Raw genomic sequence first — 22,696 nt, forward strand, 5'->3', positions numbered from 1 at the left:
CTGAGTCTCCTGCCTGCTCCCCCTGAGTGTTAAGCTTACATGTCTCTGCCATCCCAACTTCCTTCAAAAGCTTGTTCTTGAAACAGAATGTAATATGAAAGAATCTGAAAGACTTTCCACAGAATCACTTAGATAGGCGTCTCTGAGGAAGCTTTGGGGTAATTTTAGGATGCTCCAGTATGCTTTTCTGGTCTTTCCTTATGTAAATTCATGGCACTATGAAGTTTCCCAACAAGCATATTTATAGGAATAATTTTTATCTTACTGATTTATGTGGCATTAATATCTATTTCCTTAACATTGGGTTGATGACATGCTTAGCTGTACCTACTCAAACTCAGTGCTTTGAGAAGTCAACAGGGGTAGGTGCTAAAGCAAAATAGGGCTATTAATGAAAACATTTATAGCGCTTTTAACATTTGAAGAATGGGATAATTCGAGATTTTTCTACTACTGAAAAGTTATCACAGATCCTTTTCCTTTAATATAAATTCAAGTAGATCAGAAAATATTCATTTATTTATATTTTTAGGGGCTGGCTTTGAGACACTAAATGGCACAACCCTACCACTCCTCATAGTCCAATGAGTATTCTCTTAAGCATTTTATATTCACGTTCTACACAAGTGGTAGAGTTATCAAAAGCAATGTATAAAAGCATTGAGCTGATGGCCATGCATCTTCCAGTTCCATCATCACCCCACATTCCACAGCATGTTAACAGTTTCCCAGTGGAGAAGGTGAATCCCAAAGACATGCTGGCCTTCAAAGCCAATTCATTATAGAGTTGGGGTGAGCATCACTATCCTTATGTGGTAGCCCCTCTAGTGAAGTCAACTCTGGACTGCAGTGTTTGTTATTCTGAAGAAAAGGTCCTCACCAACCCCACATCTAAATAGTTCTTCATACTACTTGCGGACCTTTCTTCAGCCTCAGGTGAATGTTAAGAAAGACTGCTTTGGAGGTGAAACCAAACCAAAACTCTAACTATAGATTCTCATGAATCATTGCCCTGTTTTTATTTCAAGTGAGATCTGCTGTAACAGTGAGTAACCTGGAAAGCAGATGTGACCTGGCTATGACAACTTGAAGATCTGCATCGGGGCCAGCAGCCTCCACCCACCTGTCATAATCCATGACGGCAATGCACAGGCTGACCTGGTCCACATTCTCTGGAGGGATGTCGAAAATAATGGCTTCATTGTACACAGGATTGAGAGTGTTTTTCTTTGTAGTCGTTTTCCGTTTTTTAAGTCGTCGACCCTCACACATCAAAGACACTTTGACATAAGGATCTGTGAGAAGGGAGATAATTTTATTAAAATTAAAGCATTTATGCTATGCGAAAAACACCATATTTAATTTTTTTTTAAAATTTATTTATTAAAGATTTCTGTCTCTTCCCCGCCACCGCCTCCCATTTCCCTCCCCCTCCCCCAATTAAGTCTCCCCCCCAGCCCGAAAAGCAATCAGGGTTCCCTGTCCTGTGGGAAGTCCAAGGAACCCCCACCTCCATCCAGGTCTAGTAAGTTGAGCATCCAAACTGCCTAGGCTCCCACAAAGCCAGTGCGTGCAGTAGGATCAGAAACCCATTGCCATTGTTCTTGAGTTGTCAGTAGTCCTCATTGTCCGCTATGTTCAGAGAGTCCGGTTTTATCCCAGGCTTTTCCAGACCCAGGCCAGCTGGCCTTGGTGAGTTCCCAATAGAACATCCCCATTGTCTCAATGTGTGGGTGCACCCCTCGCGGTCCTGAGTTCCATGCTCGTGCTCTCTCTCTTTCTGCTCCTGATTTGGACCTTGAGATTTCAGTCCTGTGCTCCAATTTGGGTCTCTGTCTCTGTCTCCTTTCATCGCTTGCTGAAGGTTAATATTCAGGAGGATGCCTATATGTTTTTCATTACTAAATAAGAAAGTGTGTGTGAAAAAACAAAAACCCAGGGTAGCTCAAACAATCCTGTATAATAAACGGACTTTCAGAGGCATCACCATTCTTGACTTCAAGCTCTAGTATAAAGCTATAGTAATAAAAACAGCTTGGTATTGGCATAAAAACAGACATGTGGGTCAATGGAATAGAATCAAAGGCTGCGATTTAAATCCACACACCTATGAACACCTGTTTTTTTTTTTTTTACAAAGAAGCCAAATGATACAAAGAAAAAAAAGCACCTTTAACAAATGGTGCTTGTATAATCATGCTGACATGTAGAAGAATGCAAATAATTTCATATCTATCACCCTGTACAAAACCAAGTCCAAGTGGATCAAAGACCTCCGCATAGTTCCAGTTACACTGAACCTGACAGAAGAGAAAGTGAGAATGTAGCCTTGAGTGCTTTAGCACAGGAGATGATTTCCTAAATATAACACCAGTAACACAGACACTGAGATCGATAATTAATAAACTGGACCTCCTGAAACTGAAAAGCTTCCAGAAGGCAAAGGACATTGTCAATAAGACAAAATGGCAGCCTACTGAGTGAGAAAAGATCCTCACCAACCTCACATCTGACAGAGTTCTAATGTCTAAAATATATAAAGAACTCAAGAAGATAAACATCAAAATGTCAAATAATCCAAATAAAAAAACAGATCTAAACAGATAATTCTCAATAGAAGATTCTCAAACAGTGAAAGACACTTAAAGAATTGCTCAATTCTTAGTCATCAAGGAACTGCAAATCAAAATGACTCTGAGATACCATCTTATACCGATCAGAATGGGTAAGATCAAAAACACTGATAATAGCTTCTGTAGGAGAGGGTGTGGAAAAAGAGAACACTCCTCCACTTCTGACGGAAGTGCAAACTTGTATTTGGAAATTAGTATGGTGGTTCCTTAGAAAATTTAGAATCAATCTATCTCAAGACCCAGCTATACCAATTTTGGGTATATACACAAAGGATGTACAATCATAGCACAAGGACACTTGCTCAATTATGTTCATAGCAACATTATTTGTAATAGCCAGAATCTGGAAACATCCTAGATGCCCTTCAACGGCAGAATGAATAAGGAAAATGTGGTACATTTGCACAATGGAGTACTACTCTACTCAGTTGTAAAAAAACAATGACCCCATGAAATTTGCAAGCAAATATATGGATCTAGAAAAAAATTACTCTGAGTGAGGTAATCCAGACCTAGAAAGACAAACATGATATGTACTCACTCATAGGTGGTTATTAGACATGAAGTAGAGGATAACCAACCTACAATCTATAGCCCCAGAGAGTCTAAATAACAATGAGGGCCCAAAGAGGAATTCATAGATTTTCCTGGGAAGGAGAAGTAGAAAAGATCTCCTGGGTAAACTAGGGGCAGGAGGCTAGGGGGATGGCAGGATGGTAATTAGAGGGAGTGGGATGGCCAGACTGGGTGCAGGACGTGGGTTGGTGGCAGGATGGAGGGGAAGAATAACCAAAGAGATGTCTTGATGGGGGCATTTTGGGGTTAGGGATAAACCTGGTGTCAGGGAAACCTCCAGGAAGCCACAAGGATGATCCCAACTAAGACACTTAGCAATAGCAGTGAGGGATCCTGATCTGGTCATCTACTGTAAACAGATTGGTGACTTCCCTAATTGCCATCAGAGATACTCTATCAACTGATGGAAACAGAGGCAGAGTTCTATGACAAGCCCTGTGCTGAGCTCCAAGAGTCTTGAGTAAGAAAGGGAAGAGGGATTGTACAAGCCAGGGTTGCCATTATGGCGGAACCCACAGAGAGTTCACGGGAGCTCATGGACGCTGGATCCACAGTTAGGGAGCCTGCATGGAACAGACCAAGGCCTTTTGCATAAGTGTGACAATTGTGTAGCTTGGTCCCTTGGTAACGCTGCTAACAGTGGGAACAGGACCTCTCCTTGGTGCTTAGCTGGCTTTTGGTAACCTGTTCGGCACACTGGATTACCTCACCGGACCTAGATTTAAGGGGAAAATCTAGGTCCTGCCTCAACTATACATGAATGCAGATGGAGGAGGGGGTAGATGGGAAAGGGGAGAAGAGGAGGGAGGGGAAACTGGATGGTATGTAAAATAGTGAAAAACGTTATTTAAATAAAACAAAGAAAGTGTGTGTGAGCCCTTTAGTATTGATAGTTTTAAAATTAAATAAGTTACTTTAGGACAATAGATTCTTGATCTTATTTTGTCTATTCCTAGAGTCATAACTTTGCTTCCTTAGAATAAGATATTAATTTGTTAAGCAAGTATGTACATTTTAAACTCTAGAAAAATGTATCTGGACCATCTCAAGCAACAAAAGGTATTTCCTTATGGGAATTATATACATACTGGTGCATGTAAGGGGGCAATGTTAATATCTAACCTTCCCAGAAGCCTTTTTTTTTAACACTTGGGAGACAATTCTAAGGGAAATATTCTTTCAGTGAGCAACCACATCCGAAAAAGGAAATGAGATTTTCTTGCCTCTGCTCTCCCGTTACGTCTCTGATAACACTCTTTGCCTAAAACACCAGCAGTGGCTCCTTGGTTAGTGCATATGCCTTCTGCAAGGTAGAATGAGATCGTACTCTCAAACATGGACTCTGATGAGGAAAAGCTTCACGTAACCAGGAAGAGCTTCACATAACCAGGGAGCAACTTCAAATTTCATAACAACTCTAGCATTGCTCTGCTTGGCTTAAAATGTCCCATAAGGGATAGAATAAGCAATAACTTGTTGGGTCCCTTGTTGATGTTCAGTGATATACATTGACACAAGGTTTTCACCCAAATAAATTTAATTGTTCTTCCATGTCTTTCTGCAAACTTTAAGAAAGGAATGGGTAGTCATGGTGTGGTCCCCACATTAAGATGTCAAAGCCTCCATGATAATTGGTCCCATCCTTTGCCACCTGCTGCTTTGCGTTGCTTCATAATTCTCTGGGAAAATACCACAACATAAATTTATGTTCAGACACGCGAAAGGGAGGGTGAAGGGTTCACCGTGTGTTTCACTCCTTTGTCAAAAATTCCCACAAGAGAAATTTCCCTCTAGTCTTTCTTGACATACTGCTTTTGTGTGTTTCTCGTAGTTTCTTTAGATGTTCCAAATTTTTACTGGAAAGGAGTCAAGGATGCAAACACAAATGGTGAGCTTACATTTATGTTTCTCTGTAGATACATAAAGGAAGTAGACTCAATTTAAACATATCTTTGTATGGACACTTTCACAGCTGAAAGTCTAAGGACCTTCCCTTACAAACAGACTAGTTGGAAGCTTGGGAGAACAAAATAAATTAGGCATTTAGAAAGACTAGATTAGGAAAGAAAGGAAGAAAGAAAGGCAAAAACCAAAGTTCAAAGTCAATCTATTGATAGTTTTTAAAGATTTCATAATTTTAATGTTACCTTTAAAAGGTGGTTTGTTAACATTTTGATTTACTATCTTACTTTCTGCTTTTATTTTATCCCATAGCAGAGAGGTAATTAAAAGCCATATGGTTTTCATTATGAGAAATTATTTATGTAGGGATGTGTGTGCACTCACCCGATGACCCGGTGATGTCCATTGCCTTCAGATTTCTGCACTTGATCACTGTCAAAGTCATCCGCCCAGCGGTTGGCAGATAGCAAAGGGAAAACATGATTTCACCCAGGTCTATGCTTTCCTAGATTGGCAATTGGTAATGTTAGCAATTTCAAACAACACACCGTGAAAGCAAAACGAAAGGGAAGATAACTGAGAAAATTCACATTATTAGAATATTATAAAATTTTAAATAGTTTCATTGAGGATTCAGATACATTGTTACAAGTTGGTTCTTTTGTTTTTGTGAATGGAGTTAGTAAAAAGAACATATCTAATAGGTTCCTACTAGGAAGAGAGTCTTCGTTTCCTCTTACTCTGCATCCAACCAAGTCAGAGCAGCTCGTCCCTACACTACTGTCAAAACATGCCATCTATTACTGACTCTTCGGGGATATATTATGACTGTTCAAACCACTGTCTCCCATCAGGATTGAATAACCTATAAAACTCATCTCCCATCCCATAAGTTAAGCTTCACATTCATAAAATGAAAATCGAATTTTACACACACACACACACACACACACACACACACACACACACACACGCACACACACAGCGGGGCATGACTACAAGCTCCAGTGTGCCTGGAAAGTTCTTGATTCGCAACCCTCTTAGCGTGGCTGTGAAGAATTTCCTTTCTGTGTGTCTTCATTTAGACGACACACTGAAAAGCCCTATACAGAACCCATGTTGATTGGATGCTCTCTGCTTCATCTCTAATGTACCAGCCCAGTCTTGTTATAAGCACTGTCGCCTCTTTCCCACAAATCAAGTGTCGCTTGCCTCTGCTTTCGAAGGGGCTGCTTGTTGAACTTAGCCATCTCTCATGTTCAGTTGTTTGCCTTCTTTTTCTTTTATTTCTGTCTCTGCCTCTGTGTCTGTCTGTCTCTCTCCGTGTGTGTGTTTCTCTGCATGTCTCTTGGTCTCTGTCCCCTCACTTTTCTCTCTTCTTATTGCATGTGCCTTTGTATGTTCATGCATGTAGAGACCAGAGATGGATGTTAGGAATCATCCTCTGTCTATCTGCTACCCTAGTCTTTAAGGCAAGGTCTCTCAATCAAATCCAGAGCTCACCAGCACGATAGAGCTGGTTTTGCAAGACGGCTTTGCTTAGGAATCCTGTCTCTGCCTTCCAAGGCTGGGAATTACTGGTGAACCACTACACCCACCTGCTGTTTATGTGTATTCTGGGGATCAAGAGCTTAAACCAATAAGCTGTATCCTCAGCTCTCAGATGGACAATTATTCTGGATAAAACATTACACATGTCCCTAGCATTCTGATGTAGATTTATATGCTGTCACTGCATAGATGGCAAACAGTGAAAACTGAATGCATTATGAGAATTAAGGATTTTGCTTTAAGGGTGAATTAAAAGATTCAATGAAATTATTCCTAAAGAAAAAAATTGAAGTTGATTTAATTTGGAGAAAATAAATTCCTAACTTAATACTCAGGAGCACCGAAGTAGGTTCTTCAAAGTTCCTTGTTTCTTGGGGCTGGAAAGATTCCTCTAAGCCTGGTAACCTGAGCTCAGTCTTTTATTTTGTGTGTGGGCATGGTTACATGTATGACAAAGGGCATGGTGGAAGTCAGATGTCAGACTGCAACTTGGAATGAAAAATATAAAACCTTTTGGAAATCTTTATTTCTCTGAAGAATGTAATCAGAATTTGGATTGGCATAGCATTCAGTCTGTGGGTTGCATTGGTAGTAGAGCAACCTCCGTGGAACTGATTCTGGAATTAGTCCATGAGCTTTGGAGGGCTTCCCATCTCCCTGTGTCTTTTCTTTCTTTGATGTGTTAAAGGTTAATTGCAAAGGTCTTTCCTTCCCTGGTTGTGCTTATTCTTTTGTCCCCTTTAAATAGGAGTGTTTCCTTGATCTTTTTCTAGCATGTGGCTTACTGGTGTACAGGAGGGCTGTTGGCTTTTGTCTGTTAGCTTGTATCCTGCCACTTTCCTGAAAGGGTTTCACTTTCTAGGAGTCTTTGGGGTCTCTTATGTACAGAGTCACAGCATCTGCAAACAGGAACTCTGAGCATTCTTCTCTTCCTGTGTATTTTTTCTCTTGTCTTACTGCTAACGAAGACTTAAGACTTTCAAGCACAATATTGAATAGGGGAGAGAGTGGACAGCCTTGTCTTGTTTCTGATTTTACTGAAAATGCTTGGAGATTTTTCCCTGTTTAGTATAATGGTGCCTACAGTTTGTAGAAACACAAAAGAACTCAGATAGTGAAAACAATTTTGAGCAAAACAAATAATTCAAGTGGTAAAATGATGCTGATTTTAAGTTATGCCATAAACCATATCAAGCAAGATACTGGCACAAACACAGAGAGTGATCAATGAGCAGAATAAAGGACCCAGATAAAACCCCGCAGCAACAGCCACGTGATGGCCACAACACACAGTGTAAAAGAAGACAGCCTCTTAACTAATGGTGCTGAGAAAGACTGTATATGCACATATGGAAGAATAAAACAAAATCCCTATTTCTTATCCTGTATATAATCAAATCTAAACAGACTAAAGATCGTAAACTCTGAAACTGTTAGAGGGAGCAGTGGGGAAAACATTTTTAAGATATAAGCATTGGGAGGATTTTTGTGACTAGGAATCGAGTCTCTTGGGAAACAAAGCTAAAAGTGGACAAATGAGACCTTATCAAATTAAAAACCTTCAGCACAGAAGAGGAAACAATTGAGTGAAGAGACAGCATGCAAAAATGGGAGAAATCTATGCTGCTTGCATATCAGATGGAGGATTAATATCTAGAATATACAAAGAATGCAAAATTAAATGGATGGCACTAGAAAAAAACCATCCCGAGTGAGTTAACCCAGATCCAGAAAAATGAACATGGTATGTACCCAATCGTAGGTGAATACTAGCTGTAAAGCAAAGGACAAGAAGCCTATAGTTCATGACTCTAGAGAAACTAAGTAACAAGGAGAACCCTAAGAGAAACATACATAGATCACCAGGGAAAGGGGAAATAGACAAAATCTCCTGGGAATGTTGGGACCCTGGGCCTAGGAGTGAGAAGGAAAGTAGAAAGTTAGGAGGTGCAGAGAAGGGGAGGGGGAGGGGAACTAGAGGGAATGGGATGGTTGAGATGGGGGAAGGACAAAGACTGAGATCAGGGAAAGAGATATCTTGATTGAGGGAGCTGTCATGGAGCTAGTGAGAAATCTGGCACTAGAGAAATTCCCAGGAATCCACAAGGATGACCCCAGCTAAGACCTTAAGCAATAGTGAAGAGAGTGTCTGAACTAGCTTTGCCCTGTAATCAGATTGATGACTATCTTAAATGTCACCATAGAACCTTCATCTAGCAACTGATGGAAGCAGATGCAGAGAACCACAGTAGAGCACTGGGCTGAGCTCCCAAAGTCCAGTCAAAGAGAGGGAGGAGTGAGAATGAGTAAAGAGGTCAGGACCATGATGAGACACCCACTGAAAGAGCTTACCTGAGCTAGTGGAAGCCTACCAACTCTGGCCTGATAGAGAGAGAACCAGCATAGGACCAAACTAGGTTCTCTGAATGTGGGTGACAGTTATATGGCCGGGGCAGACAGTGGGGCCACTGGCAGTGAGACCAGGATTTATCATTACTGCTTGTTATGGCTTTTTGGAACCTATTCTCTTTGAATGGATACCTTGTTCAGCCTAGATATAGGGGAGAGTGCCTTGGTCCTGCCTTAAATCAATGTGCTAGACTTTGTTGACTTCCCGTGGGAAGCCTTATCCTCTCTGAGTGGTTGGGAAGAGGGTGGTATGGGGGTGAATGGGGGGTGGGATAGGGATAGGATAAGGGAAAGGTGGAGGAAGTGGGAGGAGGAGAGGGAGTAGATACTAGATTTGGCAGATAGAATGAGAAAAGATAGTTTTTAAAAATAAAATAAAAAAGATCAGAAACAAGACAAGAATACATACTACTCAATGAAGGGCTTGAAGTCTTATCTGGAACAACAAGACAGAAGAGGAAATAAAAGTGATACAAATAAGAGAAACCGAAGTGTTCCCTTTTGTAGATGACATTTTATACATAAGAGACCCAACAGATTCTAGCAAAAGGCTCTGAAAACTAAAAACGTAATTGCAGAAAAGGAAGAATATAAAATTAACAGATATAAATCAGTAGACTCTCTCCATATAAATGACAAATATATTGAAAAAGAAATTGGTGAAGCAATCTCATTCAAAATAGCCCCTAAAACAAATCAGATGAGCTGTACTTGAGGTCAGATGAGGAAAGTAAAGGGGCCGTGTGCTAGTGCGTAGGTTTAAAAATATGGGTTAGCTAAGTTCTAAGAGCTAGTGGAAATAAGCCTAAGCTTTTATAATTAATAATGTCTCTGTGTCATTGTTTGTGGACTGGCGGTCTAAAGACAGTCCGATAAAAAACTTTCTACAACTTCTATAATACTTTAAGACACTGAAGAAAGAAATTGGGAAGGCACTAGAGGTGGAAAATCCTCCCTTACTCATGGATAGGAAGAATCAAAAGAGTGAAAATGGTCATTCTATCAAAAGCAATCTGTGTATTCAAAGAAATCACAATCCAGATCCCAGGGATATACTACACACACACACACACACACACACACACACACACACACCCCTTAAAATATGTATGGGTGCAAAAATGGCTGAGGAAAACTAAAGCAGTCATTTGCAAGTGTGAGGTATTATTATCATACCTGATTTTACGTTTTATGCACAGACTCGCAGTAATAAAAACGGCATGACACCAGCACTAAACCCCCACATAGATCAATAAAATAGCATAGAGGAACCAGATACATGTACAAATAATGACTACCAGATTTTTTTTTGTAAAGTATCCAAAAATATACATTAAAAACAGACACCATCTTCAGTTCTAGAAACCTGGACATTAACATGCAGAAGAATGAAACTACAAACATATTATCTTGCCCTGCACAAAACTTAATTCTGTATTTTTTTAAAAAAAAATCTTATAAAGTCCAGATATCTTTGAACTGTTAAAGGTAAAAGCAGGGAGTGCAAGATATATGCTAGGTCCAAGTGGGCTCCCAACCTCCCAAATGGCAAGGCCACTGGCAATGTCCAAAATGATGGTCTGGGCGCAGCTCAGGCTGGACTCTCACAGGTACACAGAAGGATTGCTACCGAAAACCAGCATTCCTCAGAAACCTTGACAAGTGGGTTTCTATTTGTAATAAAGAGCCATCACTTCCCTCTCTGTCCCATTCAGCTAACTATCTCCAGCACAGGCATCTAGTTCCCTTTTAACTCAAAACCTTCAGCAGACCTAAGTGCCCTCTTAGTTCCCAGACTGTTCCAGCTAACTCAGCTACCTCCTGCTGCAACATAACCCCTTAAAACTGTCAAGAATCCCCCCACCATTTTCTATCATCTCTGAATCCCGAGAGATAGCTCTGGCAGTTTGAATAAAACATTTCATTTTCCACCCATTGAGGGGTCTAGTTGTGAGTTCACGGTAGCCTTGATTGCAACATAAATATAGGTAACTATTTCCTAAACAGAATTCCAGTTACCTGGGAAATAAGACCAATGCTTGACACATGAAGCCTCGTCAAACTAAAAAGCTTCTCTACAGCAAAGGAAACTGCTAAGGGAGTAAGTAGAATGGGAGAGAATCTTTTCCGATTAGCTATATATCTGACATAGGATTAGGAACTAGAATATACAATACATTCACAAAGCTAAAATCAAAGACAACCGACTGAAAAACTGGATTTTGCCCTGAACAGGAAGTTCTCAATAGAAGAATTACAAATGGTTCGGAAACATTCAAAACGTATTCAACATTCTTTGCTATCAGGGGGAATGCAGAGTAAAACTAGTTTGAGATTATACCTTATTCAAGGGCACTGATGATAACAAATGTTGTCATGGGTATGAGGACAGGAGAACTTTATATGCTGTCAGTGGGAATGCAAACTACTCCATTCTCTTTGGAAATCATCCTGGAGGTTTTTCCAAAGACCACACGATGCAGGTATATCTGTCCTTGCCATATACCCAAATGACTATCTTAATACAGAGATATTTATATTAGCACATCCATGTCCATTGCCCCTCTATCCACAATAGACAGAAAACGGAATCAGTCCAGATGCCCAGACGAATGGAAAGTTTGCAAATGTACACACTGGGAACTTTATTCAGCTATAAAGAAAAATGAAACCAAAAAATATACTGAATGAGGTAAGCTACCATCAGAAACAAAATTGCTTGTGTTCTCTCGTCTGTTCGGATCCTAGACCCGACTCTTTGATTGTGGGTGTTTAATTCGGGATTCCCTGAAAACCAGGCCACTAGAATAGAGATGAAAGGTCTAGAAGTGTCTTGCCTTAAAGGAAGTGGGCAGCAGCACATGGAAGAGCACATAGATAATATGAAAGCGAGGAGACAGTAAATTGAATGTTGAAAGATTCAAACAGGAAGAGAGCTGGACAGATGCGGATGTAGGGTGATGAGGTAAGGTGTACTTAAAATGAGTATGAAAAACAAATAGACAGGATCAGGTGCGTTCAGGGTGATGTGGCAGGAAGGTGGGGTGAAGGCTGTCCAGGGAGAAAGGTCATAACCAGTCTCATTCAGCTGTGAGCACTGGCAGCAGCAATGACAAGCACCCTTAGGTGACAGAGTGACATAAAGTCATGGGGATAATCAGCATAATGTTTAAAATTAAATTTAAAGCCTGCTCCACGCGAGGCAATTCATGACTGGTACCACAATCCCTGGTTGACGAGGTCACAGTCCCAAGGGCAGAACCTACTACTAATATTTTGTGACTTCTAGAGTCTCTCTACTTGTCCTTAGGCCATAGATTAGTGGAGCTCTTGCCGCTCATCAGATACACTTCTTATTGCAGTAGACAGGGGTTACCACGAAGACCCACAACTGGTCAACATGCAGAGAATAACTGAGTCTAACGTGGCCAGTCCTAAATGGAACATCTGCATCATCCTTCTTGCTGCAAAGCCATCTTGAGGTGGTAAAAAAAATTCTTAAGATTTTTTTTTTAGATTAGGATATACTATGTGAGGGAAAAAAATCTATCTTAAATATAAGAGAAAAACAAAAAGAGGAAGGAGATGGAAAGGACCCCAAAAGTTGGAAAGGGAAGAGGGGCTCAGTGGGGAAGGGGAACTGTTCTGGGGTAGAAGAGGGTCTTTGGAGGAAGATATGATCAAAACACAGTGTATATATGTATGAAACTGTCAAAGAATAAGTAGTGTGATAGCTATTCTAGGTTATCAACTTGACTCATCTGGAATTAACTAAAATTCAAGCAGCTGGATATACCTGTGAGGGATTTTTATTAATTGAATTACTTGAAGTGGGAGGACCCACCCTAAATCTGTATCTTTTGAGGTAGGAAAGTTCACCTTAAATCAGGGTCACACCTCTGGTGGCAGTCTACATGGAAGGTGGACACTCTTTCTCTTTGCCTTCTTGCCCTCACTCTCTCTGATAAGTTCATTTCTTCATTGGTATTAGAGCCTTCTTTGGGAGTCTGAAGACCACCTGAAACATCCATCCTTATGGACTGAACAACTATTGGATTCTTGGCCTTTCCATTGGAAGACAGTCATTGTTGAAATAGAAGTCTTTTCATCCATTCAGACATTCTGGAATCTATTGAATACTGGTTCAGAATTGAGACTGATTCCTGGAGACTCAAAGTCACATTGACACCCTCCAGTTAAAGTAGGGGCTTATGGAAGTCAGGTGATTAATATTGCTTTGGCTGAAGTCCAAGTCACTGTAGGTCCAGTGATTCCCTAAAATCACCCTGTAGCTATTTCTCCAGTTCCAGAATGTGTAATTGGGTAACATATAATTACAAGTTGGCAGAATTCCCACACCGATCCCCTGATTTGTGGAATTAGGGCTATTATGGTTGAAAAGGCCAAATGAAAGCCACTGGACTTGCCTCTATCAGGGAAAATAGTGAATCAAAGATAACACCACATCCCAGGAGGAATTACGGAAATTAGCACAACCATCAAGGACTCGAAATATGCGGGGGTGGTGGTTCCCATCACATCTCCCTTTAACCCTCCTATTTGGCCAGTGCTGAAGGACAGATGAATTATGGAGAATGACAGCTGACAATCAAATCATTAATCAAGTAGTGACTCCAACTGCTGTTGCCGTATCAAATGACATTCCTCATTTGAGTGTGTTACTCTGCCTCATGTACGAAGTGACTGAGAAAGCTGCTAGCTTTGAAAGGGGCCTTAAACAGAAGAAGGCTCTTCAAAAGTTCCCGCTGCTGTGCAGACAGCTCAACCGCTTGGACCATATGATCCAGTAGGCAGATGGTACTTGAGGTGTCAGTGGCAGATATAGGGATGCCATCTGAGCCTTTGGCAGGTCCCTAAATGTGAATCGGAGGAGATCCTCGGGGTTCTGGAGCAAAGCCCTACTGTCATCTACAAATAAGTTTTCTCCACTTAAGAGACAGCTCTTGGGTCTTAGCTGAGTTCTCGATAGGCCAACAGCAGAGACCAACTCTGAGATTCTGATATGGTACATTCCCCAGGGTGACCACTTAGTGACTGGTGGTAGGCTGACTACATTGGAACCCTTCCTCTGTGGAAAGGACAACGCTACTAAACCAACAGACTAATAAGGGAATAACAGTATTAGAATGGGCGATTGATCCAGGTTATTAAGGGGAATTGTATTGCTTCTCCACAACGGAGGTAAGAAAGATTATGTGTGGAGTGCACTATCTTGTCTTGACATGGGTCATCATTTAGTGTTCATTTTTTGTTTATAATTCTATTAAAATGCAAAGAATATAAATTGCTATGTATTTGGGGCTATTTCCCCTTATTCATTACCATATTCAGAATGACTCTATTCTTGTTTTTAGAATATTTGCTTCTTTTTATCTACATTGTGTCTTAATAGGCCCTTTTTATTTCTTTATAGCTGTTTTTATTTCTACTATTGCCTCCTTAGATTTTAAGTGAGTTTTCACTGTTGTAGATTGATATGGCAGATAAGCATACTTGTTAGAATTTTCTAAAATAATAATAATATATAAGTATTTAACAAAAAGTTGTGGTTTCCTCGGGGAGAAGAACTGTAATGTACAAAAATAAACACTAAATCATGACCTGTGTCAAGACAAGAAAGTGCATTTTGTTTCTTCTTAAGTAGAGGATTAAGTACTGTCTCTGCAGTTACTTTTCTCTAATGTGCTTAAAACGAGGCTGCCTTCTGAGGGGCTCCTGAAAATTCACTCATGGCTATATGACTCTCTGCAGTATCCGTGTAAAAGTTCTCCTTCTTAGTCCTTCAGGAACTCTTGTATCTCTGGGAAAATAACTATTTGAAGATCTATCTGAAAGTCTAATACTTGGCATTCTATAAATTCTCTTCCAAGAAGTATCTTTAGCCCACTTACCCATGTACACACTAGCTCAGTTAAGTGTTCACTGTGACAATACTCTAAGTAGATGTCTGGTAAATGAAGACCAGGAAGGAAGATGACAACGAAGCTGATGGAGGGGTTTGTGCTTTTGGTTTCTTTGTCTTGGCTGTAACATCATTTTATATGGGTTTAATGAATTAAAGAGCTGAGATGTCACAATGAATAAAAAGTATAATATATTTAAGTATTGTGATAAGTACTCAAAAACAGAAATGAGAAGTACACACAGGAAAAAGAGATATTGTGTTATTCAATGAGGCTTAGGATAGGCAGCTGATGGCTTAAAAGAAAGACAGAAATCAGATATTAGTGGACCAGAAAAGCAGGAGTTTGGCAAAGTGGAAAGAATTCGGGTTCTTAGTCAGAAATGATGGAGATGAAACTGTACATTGTCAGGACTCATGAGATGGGCCAATCACAATAGTGCCTACCATCCAGGAATGAGGACCTGTTTTCAATCCCCAGCACCTAAAACACCCATACAGAAGCTTGGTGGGGCAGTGCACACCTGGAAACACCAGTTTTAGGGAAGTAAAGACATAGGCATCTCGAGCTCACTGGTCAGATGGTCTCTGGCTCTAGTGAGTAACAATATCTCAAAAACATGATAAAGAATAATTGAGGAAGACACCTGCTTCAAACTCCGACCTTTACATGTGTGCTAACACGCATGCATATCCATCTACACACATGTATGAATATGCACACAGACACCAACAAAAACTGTACATCTTCCATGTATTAATTCCCAACCATAAAGCAAAAAACTTGACCTTCTTAAACTGGGTTTAGTTGCAAGTAAAATGGGAATAATTTTTACCTTACAAGGCCAAGCAAGCACTTTATGTAAACAGATATATGGAACACAATAACGACAGCAATATTATTTGCAATCCATCTTTATATTTTGTGACCTAGGTTAGGAGAAGAGAGGGAAGAGGGAAATTAAGTGAAATAGGGATGGGGGTGTTGGCTGAGGAAAAGTCTCCTCTGAATTCAAGGATATATTGGGAAGTGCACTAATGAAGATGTATTGAAAAAAAACTTCAGAAAGCCACTGGTTGCTATGGTTACAGCAGTCATCACATCAACTTAGCACCCTAAATGTAGCCTGCCTTCCACATTTCCTTGAGGGTAAGAAAACAGATGGTTTTTTTTTTCTTCTGTAGTCTACTGCTAAAAGCAAGATGTGCTACTAAGCAGATCAAGTGAGCTCCTTCATCAAATTACTAGCCCTTTGTCCACCTCCAAGGAAATGTATTTATAGTGAAAATCAGAACGTTGTACAGGGTTCAAGGAACTATAAAATTCTTATTATGTTTTTCTTGACACACCTCATGGAATTTAATCTTGAGCAATCAACCCACCCTTACTTGGCCTCTCTGTCCTTGGTTTAAAATGAAAGTGTTCAATAAGGTGAAATAATTTGTCTTCCAACTCAATGTTTATAACTATTAGGACTAGTAAAAATGAGGCCCATGGAGGATATCTAGTTGGAGCATGTTCAAGAATGTCTGAACCTGGGGCTGGAGATATGGCTCAGCAGGTAAGAGAAGTGGTTGCTCTTCCAGAGGACCAGGGTTCAATTCCCAGCATCCACACAGTAGTCCACAAGTACCTGTAACTCCAGTGTCAAAAGATTTCGCACCCTATTCTGACTCCCCATACCAGGTACACACTCACACACAGTGCATAGACACACATTCAGGCAAAAAACCCACTCCCATAAAATAAATATAGTAAAATAATAAAATAATGTCAGAACAACAGTTTCAGGCTTCTTTGCTATAGCTGGTGGAGAGCCAGAGAAGCCCACAAAGGATCATTGGATTTAATAGCTCAAATTCGAGAGAAGAAAATGTGATCACAAAACTTCAATTGATACAAAATGTGTCTGATGAGGGAGGCAATAATCCTAAAACCAGTCAGCATATAAGTTCATTTAAGTGGAGATTAGTGAGGAAAGCCATGAAGGTTAACGGATGTACAGCGTTATTTACATTGTTCTTGTATAATCGGGATGCCTGAAAGAAATAAGAACATTCTAAAGAGACAATCTGGACTATTGAAACAAGGCTCCCAGGCATTTGAGATTTCTCTCCAAGCAATCTCACGATGGGCAAAGGGAAATCCTGGTGCCTTCCAGAGAGAGGGACCTTGTGTCCTGAAAGGAGATGTTGTTACCAGTCAGGGAAGACAGATTGGGTCAATGTTGAGCAGAACCAAGACTGCTTAGTTATGATCATCTCTCTTCCTTCTGTTTACAATCTACCCTCATGTCAGAACCCTGAAGATGGACTTGGCAAAGGGAGGGGGGGAGGAGGGGTGATGTCACAAAATCTTTTTTTATCCCTTTCCCCCGCGTGGTCATCTTGAATCTGCTTTTACTGCTTTTTACTAATACCTCTTTGCTTAGTTGGTTTACTAAGAATAACTGGCCTGATATGGCTTCCTGGGGTTATCCAGTCGCAGGCTTCAACAACTCCAGTAATACCTGATTCTGCTAAAACCCTCAAAGAGATCTGCTTTGGTCTTACAGAGATCTTAAAATATAAAGTTCAAACTTCATATCATGACACACACAGGTCCCTAATAGTTTAACTTATTATTATTGTCATTATGAATTTCTTATTTTTCTCTCACATTTCCCAAGCTCTGATTTCAACTGTATCAAACACCCTATCAATCTTTAAAGATTTGTTCATCCATCACGTTCACATTTAGTGAGAACACTCCCAAACACCAGGCACTTGGCTAGTCATGGGGACACTAGTGATGAAGATAAGTGCTGTCTCCCAAGGTTCTTACAGCTGATTCTGAACAAGTATCTTGACCTTTCAAAATGTCACACAATTAATTAAGGGACAACACAGAATTAAAACACAGGTCTTTATCATCTTAAAGCATCTTAAGGATTTGAGGGGTTTTAAATAATAGAACAATGATTTAAAAAATACTACCCAATTCTTTCCAGTGTATCTAATTTCCAAGGGAGAGTGACAAATACTCTGAGGAAAAGTAGGGTGGATTGCAGCAGTAAAAACATCCACAGAGGCTCTGGGATGGGAGGATGGACAAGGGCCAGGCCATGCTGGAAGCGTTTCCAGGGCAACCTCATCTAACACAGTTTAAATGACATTGACAACGCTAGCTGTATTCTAGATGGCTTCTCCTCTGAAGCATCTAATGAACTTAGATTCTCTGGGTTCTGGTGTTGTTTGCTTGCTTTCCTGTTTTGTGAGGGAGGGTCTCTAAGTAGGGAAGGATGACCTTGAACTCGCCATCCTCTGGCCTTCGTTTCTCAGTGCTGGGATGACAGGTGTGTGCCACCACGCACAGTTATAAGATGCTGGAAATGTAATTTCGGGCGTCGTGCTTAGAAAGCAAACACCCAGTCAACTGAACTTTATCTCCGCTTCAATTTTCTCTCCTGTCAGGATGAGTTCCAATTTCCATGGCTTATACAAATTAGCAGGAGGGAAGAGTTTTTGCTAACCTGCAGCCCCTGCCTGTAATATTGCCTACTGGTCCACCCGGTGAGCAATGAGACAAAGAGCCAAGTCACTAACCTTTCACCACACATTTATACTTAAAAGGAAATTGAAATTTGATCATTTTGAAAATTGTATCGGTGAATATATCATCTCAGAGTTTAGAAGAAAATTCATTAATAGCAAAATTTAAAAAAATAGCCTCATTCTGGCCCGGTGACAGATGTAGTACAGCGGAAGGTAAAATGAAGAATGCAGCCTCAGAAATAAGAAAATCCATTTAAGAAAACTTCGGTACTCAAAGAAATTTAATAGTAGATGATAAAATGTATTTATTTATATTCAATTGGAAGGTCAGTGGGAGCATTCAGAACTCCGAATGACTGGCCCCAGGAACAAGCTATTCCTTTTACTTTTTTACTTTTCAAGTCAAGGTCGACTCTTTTACATAATACTTGGCAAATGCTGAGTTAGAAAATGAATGTTAAGAAAAAGCGATAAATGAATGAAGACAATCTGATGGCAAAAAAACGGTCCAACTTGAGAATTAGTGAATCAACACAAGTTAATAATCTAACCTGAGAGCAATTTTCCAATTCTTCATCTATAATTCTGTCAGACACATGGACTTATAAAAATGAGATGAAAAAACACACTTTTTAAAAACAAAATTGATGCTTCATTGGAGGGTGTAACAAGAAAATGGTTACATAAATGGATAGCATATTTAGATATCATGCATCATGTAGCCAACAATAATCGATCAGCAGGTCAAAGCACTTGCAGTGTGAGCCTGGGAATCTGAATTCAACCTGTGGAAACCCATGGAAATGTAGAAAGGGACCAACTCCACAGACTGGTCCTCTGTCTTCTGTGTGTGCCATGGTAAATATAACCACACATCACTGTACACACACACAGACACGCACACACACACAGTTTAAAATTTTCAATGATAAAGATCATGCACTGAAACGAATTAGCATGGAACAAAATCAGTGCAAAAATAAAAACTCCGTGTATTCACAATTATTTTAATGTATTCAGAGCAGAAACAGGAAAATAATACCCAAAACATTTACCTAATTGGTAGCATTGTTGATTACTTTATTTCTATTGTTGTTGCTGCTTTTAAAAATCTCAATATTATAGTTGATATCATTTTGCAATTGAAAAATACATATCACAACAAATAATTTCAGTATTGAGAATTATCTCTTGATTCTTTAGCATCCCATGTACTATAACTATGTGCATTCCATGGAAGCTTCTAAAGTCATGGACTGTTTGAGGTCAAACCATGTTGTATCAGTGTACATCCCAGGTTTTACCTGTGAAACTAAACCACGTCAAATAATGAAATCCAGCATCACTCATGGAGAAACTGGTATGGGGAACAGGTTATACGTAAGTATTTTGTAATAGAAAAGTCTTTCAGTTTGGAGTCATGTATAAAAGCTGCCTTGCCTTTATCCCTGCAAATGTTTCCTATGCTGTATGAGGTGTCCAAGTTACATTGCTATGTAATCAAACAGCACCTTTGCAGGAACTTGTGGTTTACGTTCTACAGCTTTTTTGAGTTTAATCTAATAATACGGGCGACAACTGGTCTTAAATATCACCAGAAGCCAAAGAGAAGTTGGCGGATTTATTGCTTACCGTGGTAGCACAGTGGATATCTTTCCACACTGTGGCTTCCCTGGAGAGATCAGAGACTTCAAATAAGTTATCAAGAATCACTTCCCCAATCATGTCGTGCCTGGAAAATCTGTCAAAATCATATATGCTAAAGTGTAGTTTCCGGTTGCTTAGCTGATCATAGGCCACTGGAAACTGAAATATCTCATCAAACAGGGGGTTTAGTGTCTTCCTGTGGACGCGCGTCTGAAATTTCTTTTTCCTGTCTGGAAGAAGATAGATCTTCACGTAAGGATCAGAAGTGCCTGTAAAATCTTTAGCTGGGAGCTCTAAAGCTTTGACAATATTAACGACTAGGAGTTCGTTTTCATAATCATACTGGAGCGTGAAGTTAAGTTTCCCACAGGTTTTGACATCGTCTTTTCTGTTGCCGTCAGAGTCAACCGATTTCTGCTTATAGAGCTCTGGTTTGATCCTTCCAATGCTGGTCCTCGTCTCTCCTCTTTGTAAGACAGGTTCGGCGCCCATGCTAAAGTCAACACTGGAGACGTTCATTTGCCTTGGTAGGTGTCTCCTGAAGGAATTGTGGCTGTAAACATACAGACACACGTACACAAAATCGCTTTGGTTAGTCACTTCTGATAGTAGTTACCAAGTGCCATACACACCCTCCCCACCAGCCAGGATCAGGAAAGAATGTTACTGTCCCCACGCAGGATTATTGAACCTATGTCTGTGTCCACACTGTCCCACCCTCACGGTGATGCCAAGGGTTGGTGTGAAAAGCCGCAGTGACAGCAGTCAAAGAAAAGTCTAAAATGTGACAAACAGTTGAAACACACAGTTGCGCATTTTGGAAGAGGTTGTGTTTTTTTCCCACTCATAAACACCTCATTAAACACCATTGTGAAGAAACAGGATTCTCAATGGCGTTCTACTCCACAAACATTACATGTCTTCTTCACCCATTGCTCACATCCACACTGAAGACAGCTGTTCACTTGGTCTTCTTCTTTACTTCTGGATATTTGAATTTTATGTTTTAGTAACTCCGCCACTAAAATAAAATCCTATAAAAACATTCTTACACACCAATCATTTTTCATATTTAAGATAACTAGATGAATACTAGTTTTTAAAATCAATAGAGTTGTGACAACCCAAGTGAGTGTATTTCCCTTGTTTAACTTGGAGTGGGCTTCAAAACTTTAAGGACAAAAAAGAGTGAACAATTTTAATGATGTAAAAATAAGTCTTAAAAAAATTCCAAACTAGTCCCTCTGAATGTGGGTGACAGATGATGTGGCTGGGGCAGACTGTGGGGTCACTGGCAGGGGGACCAGAATTTTTCCCTAGTGCTTGAACTGGCTTTTTGGAGCCCATTCTCTTTGGAGGGATACCTTGCTCAGCCTAGATATGGTGGTGGTGGTGGTGGGGGGGTTTGGTCCTGCTTCAAAGCAATCTGCTGGATTTTGTTGACTTCCCATGGGAAGCTTTATCATCTTTAAGGAGTGGATAGGGGGTGGGGTGAGGGGAAATGTAGGGGGAGCAGGAGGAGGGGAAGGAGTGGGAACTTGGATAGTTAAGTAAAATGAGAAAGGTTTTTTTTTTTTGGTTTGTTTCATTGTTGTTTATTGTTCTGTAGACTAGGCTGGCCTTGAACTCATAGAGATCTGCCTGCCTCTGCCCCCTGAGTGTTGGGAATTAAAGGTGTGTACCACCACCGCCTGGTGAGAAAACATGGTTTAAAAATTAAACAAAAATTCCAGCTATTACAAATCCTACTCTCATGAATGTCGAGTCTGCGTAACTGGGATTGAGATCCATTTCCTTAGACACCCCCTGCGATTTCCATCTAGCATGAGCTATGCCAGTCCGCGAGCCTCCCGCAGGCTTCATTCCAGGTCTTTGTTCTTTTCTCTCTTCAGTCTATCTAGCAAAATATTACAGGTTTGGGTTATAATTCCTGTTTGAGTCAGATAGCTCCTCAGATAAGTCCCTGCTACATAAGAGTCTCCCCCAATGTCTCTGAATCTCTAGGATTTCAGAACACATGTCCTAGCAACCCTCCCCCAAACCCAAGCAAATTCATTGTTTTCTCCTTTTTGCTGCCACAGCAATTTCCTCTCTTATAATCACTAATAGCACTAAATAATGTGTTGTATTAAGCAACCATAAAATACTTAAAAATCTCATATGTGCTTTATACAACTTTTTTTCGGTTAAAAATTATATGTAACATACTTAAATATACTAAATTTCAAAGCTTACTTGGTTGAAATAACTTAAAGTATAATTTTAGAGTTTTTCCATCATTTCTTTAAATAGCTATCTGAAACTAAAATGCTAAAGGATGCTGAATTTGTAAGACAAAGTATAATGATTTCATGGTGTAAAAAATTCTGTTAAGTATATTATTAAAGTATACTTTGTAATATGTCTATATATTCAATATATATATTGAAAAGAGTAATATAAATATGTAACAATTTGCTATTATATAATAATATTGACCACATTAAAATTTGATCATAATTTTAAAATTATTATTACTTTT

The 22,696-nt window shown here is 39.9% G+C and overlaps 1 protein-coding gene across 1 annotated transcript in view; it reads right to left on the reverse strand.

The window, feature by feature from the left end:
- The window catches only part of Syt10 (synaptotagmin 10), a 65,229-nt gene that overhangs the window by 9,158 nt on the left and 33,375 nt on the right, over positions 1–22,696 (reverse strand). The window contains exons 3-5 of the mRNA XM_075960369.1: positions 20,161–20,728; positions 5,496–5,616; positions 1,124–1,295 (exon numbers count right to left, since the gene is read on the reverse strand). Coding sequence (XP_075816484.1) covers positions 1,124–1,295; positions 5,496–5,616; positions 20,161–20,728 — 861 coding nt within the window. The remainder of the gene's footprint in view (positions 1–1,123; positions 1,296–5,495; positions 5,617–20,160; positions 20,729–22,696) is intronic.

The sequence above is a fragment of the Microtus pennsylvanicus genome, chromosome 2 (genome assembly GCF_037038515.1).
Source record: "Microtus pennsylvanicus isolate mMicPen1 chromosome 2, mMicPen1.hap1, whole genome shotgun sequence".
Taxonomy (NCBI): domain Eukaryota; kingdom Metazoa; phylum Chordata; class Mammalia; order Rodentia; family Cricetidae; genus Microtus; species Microtus pennsylvanicus.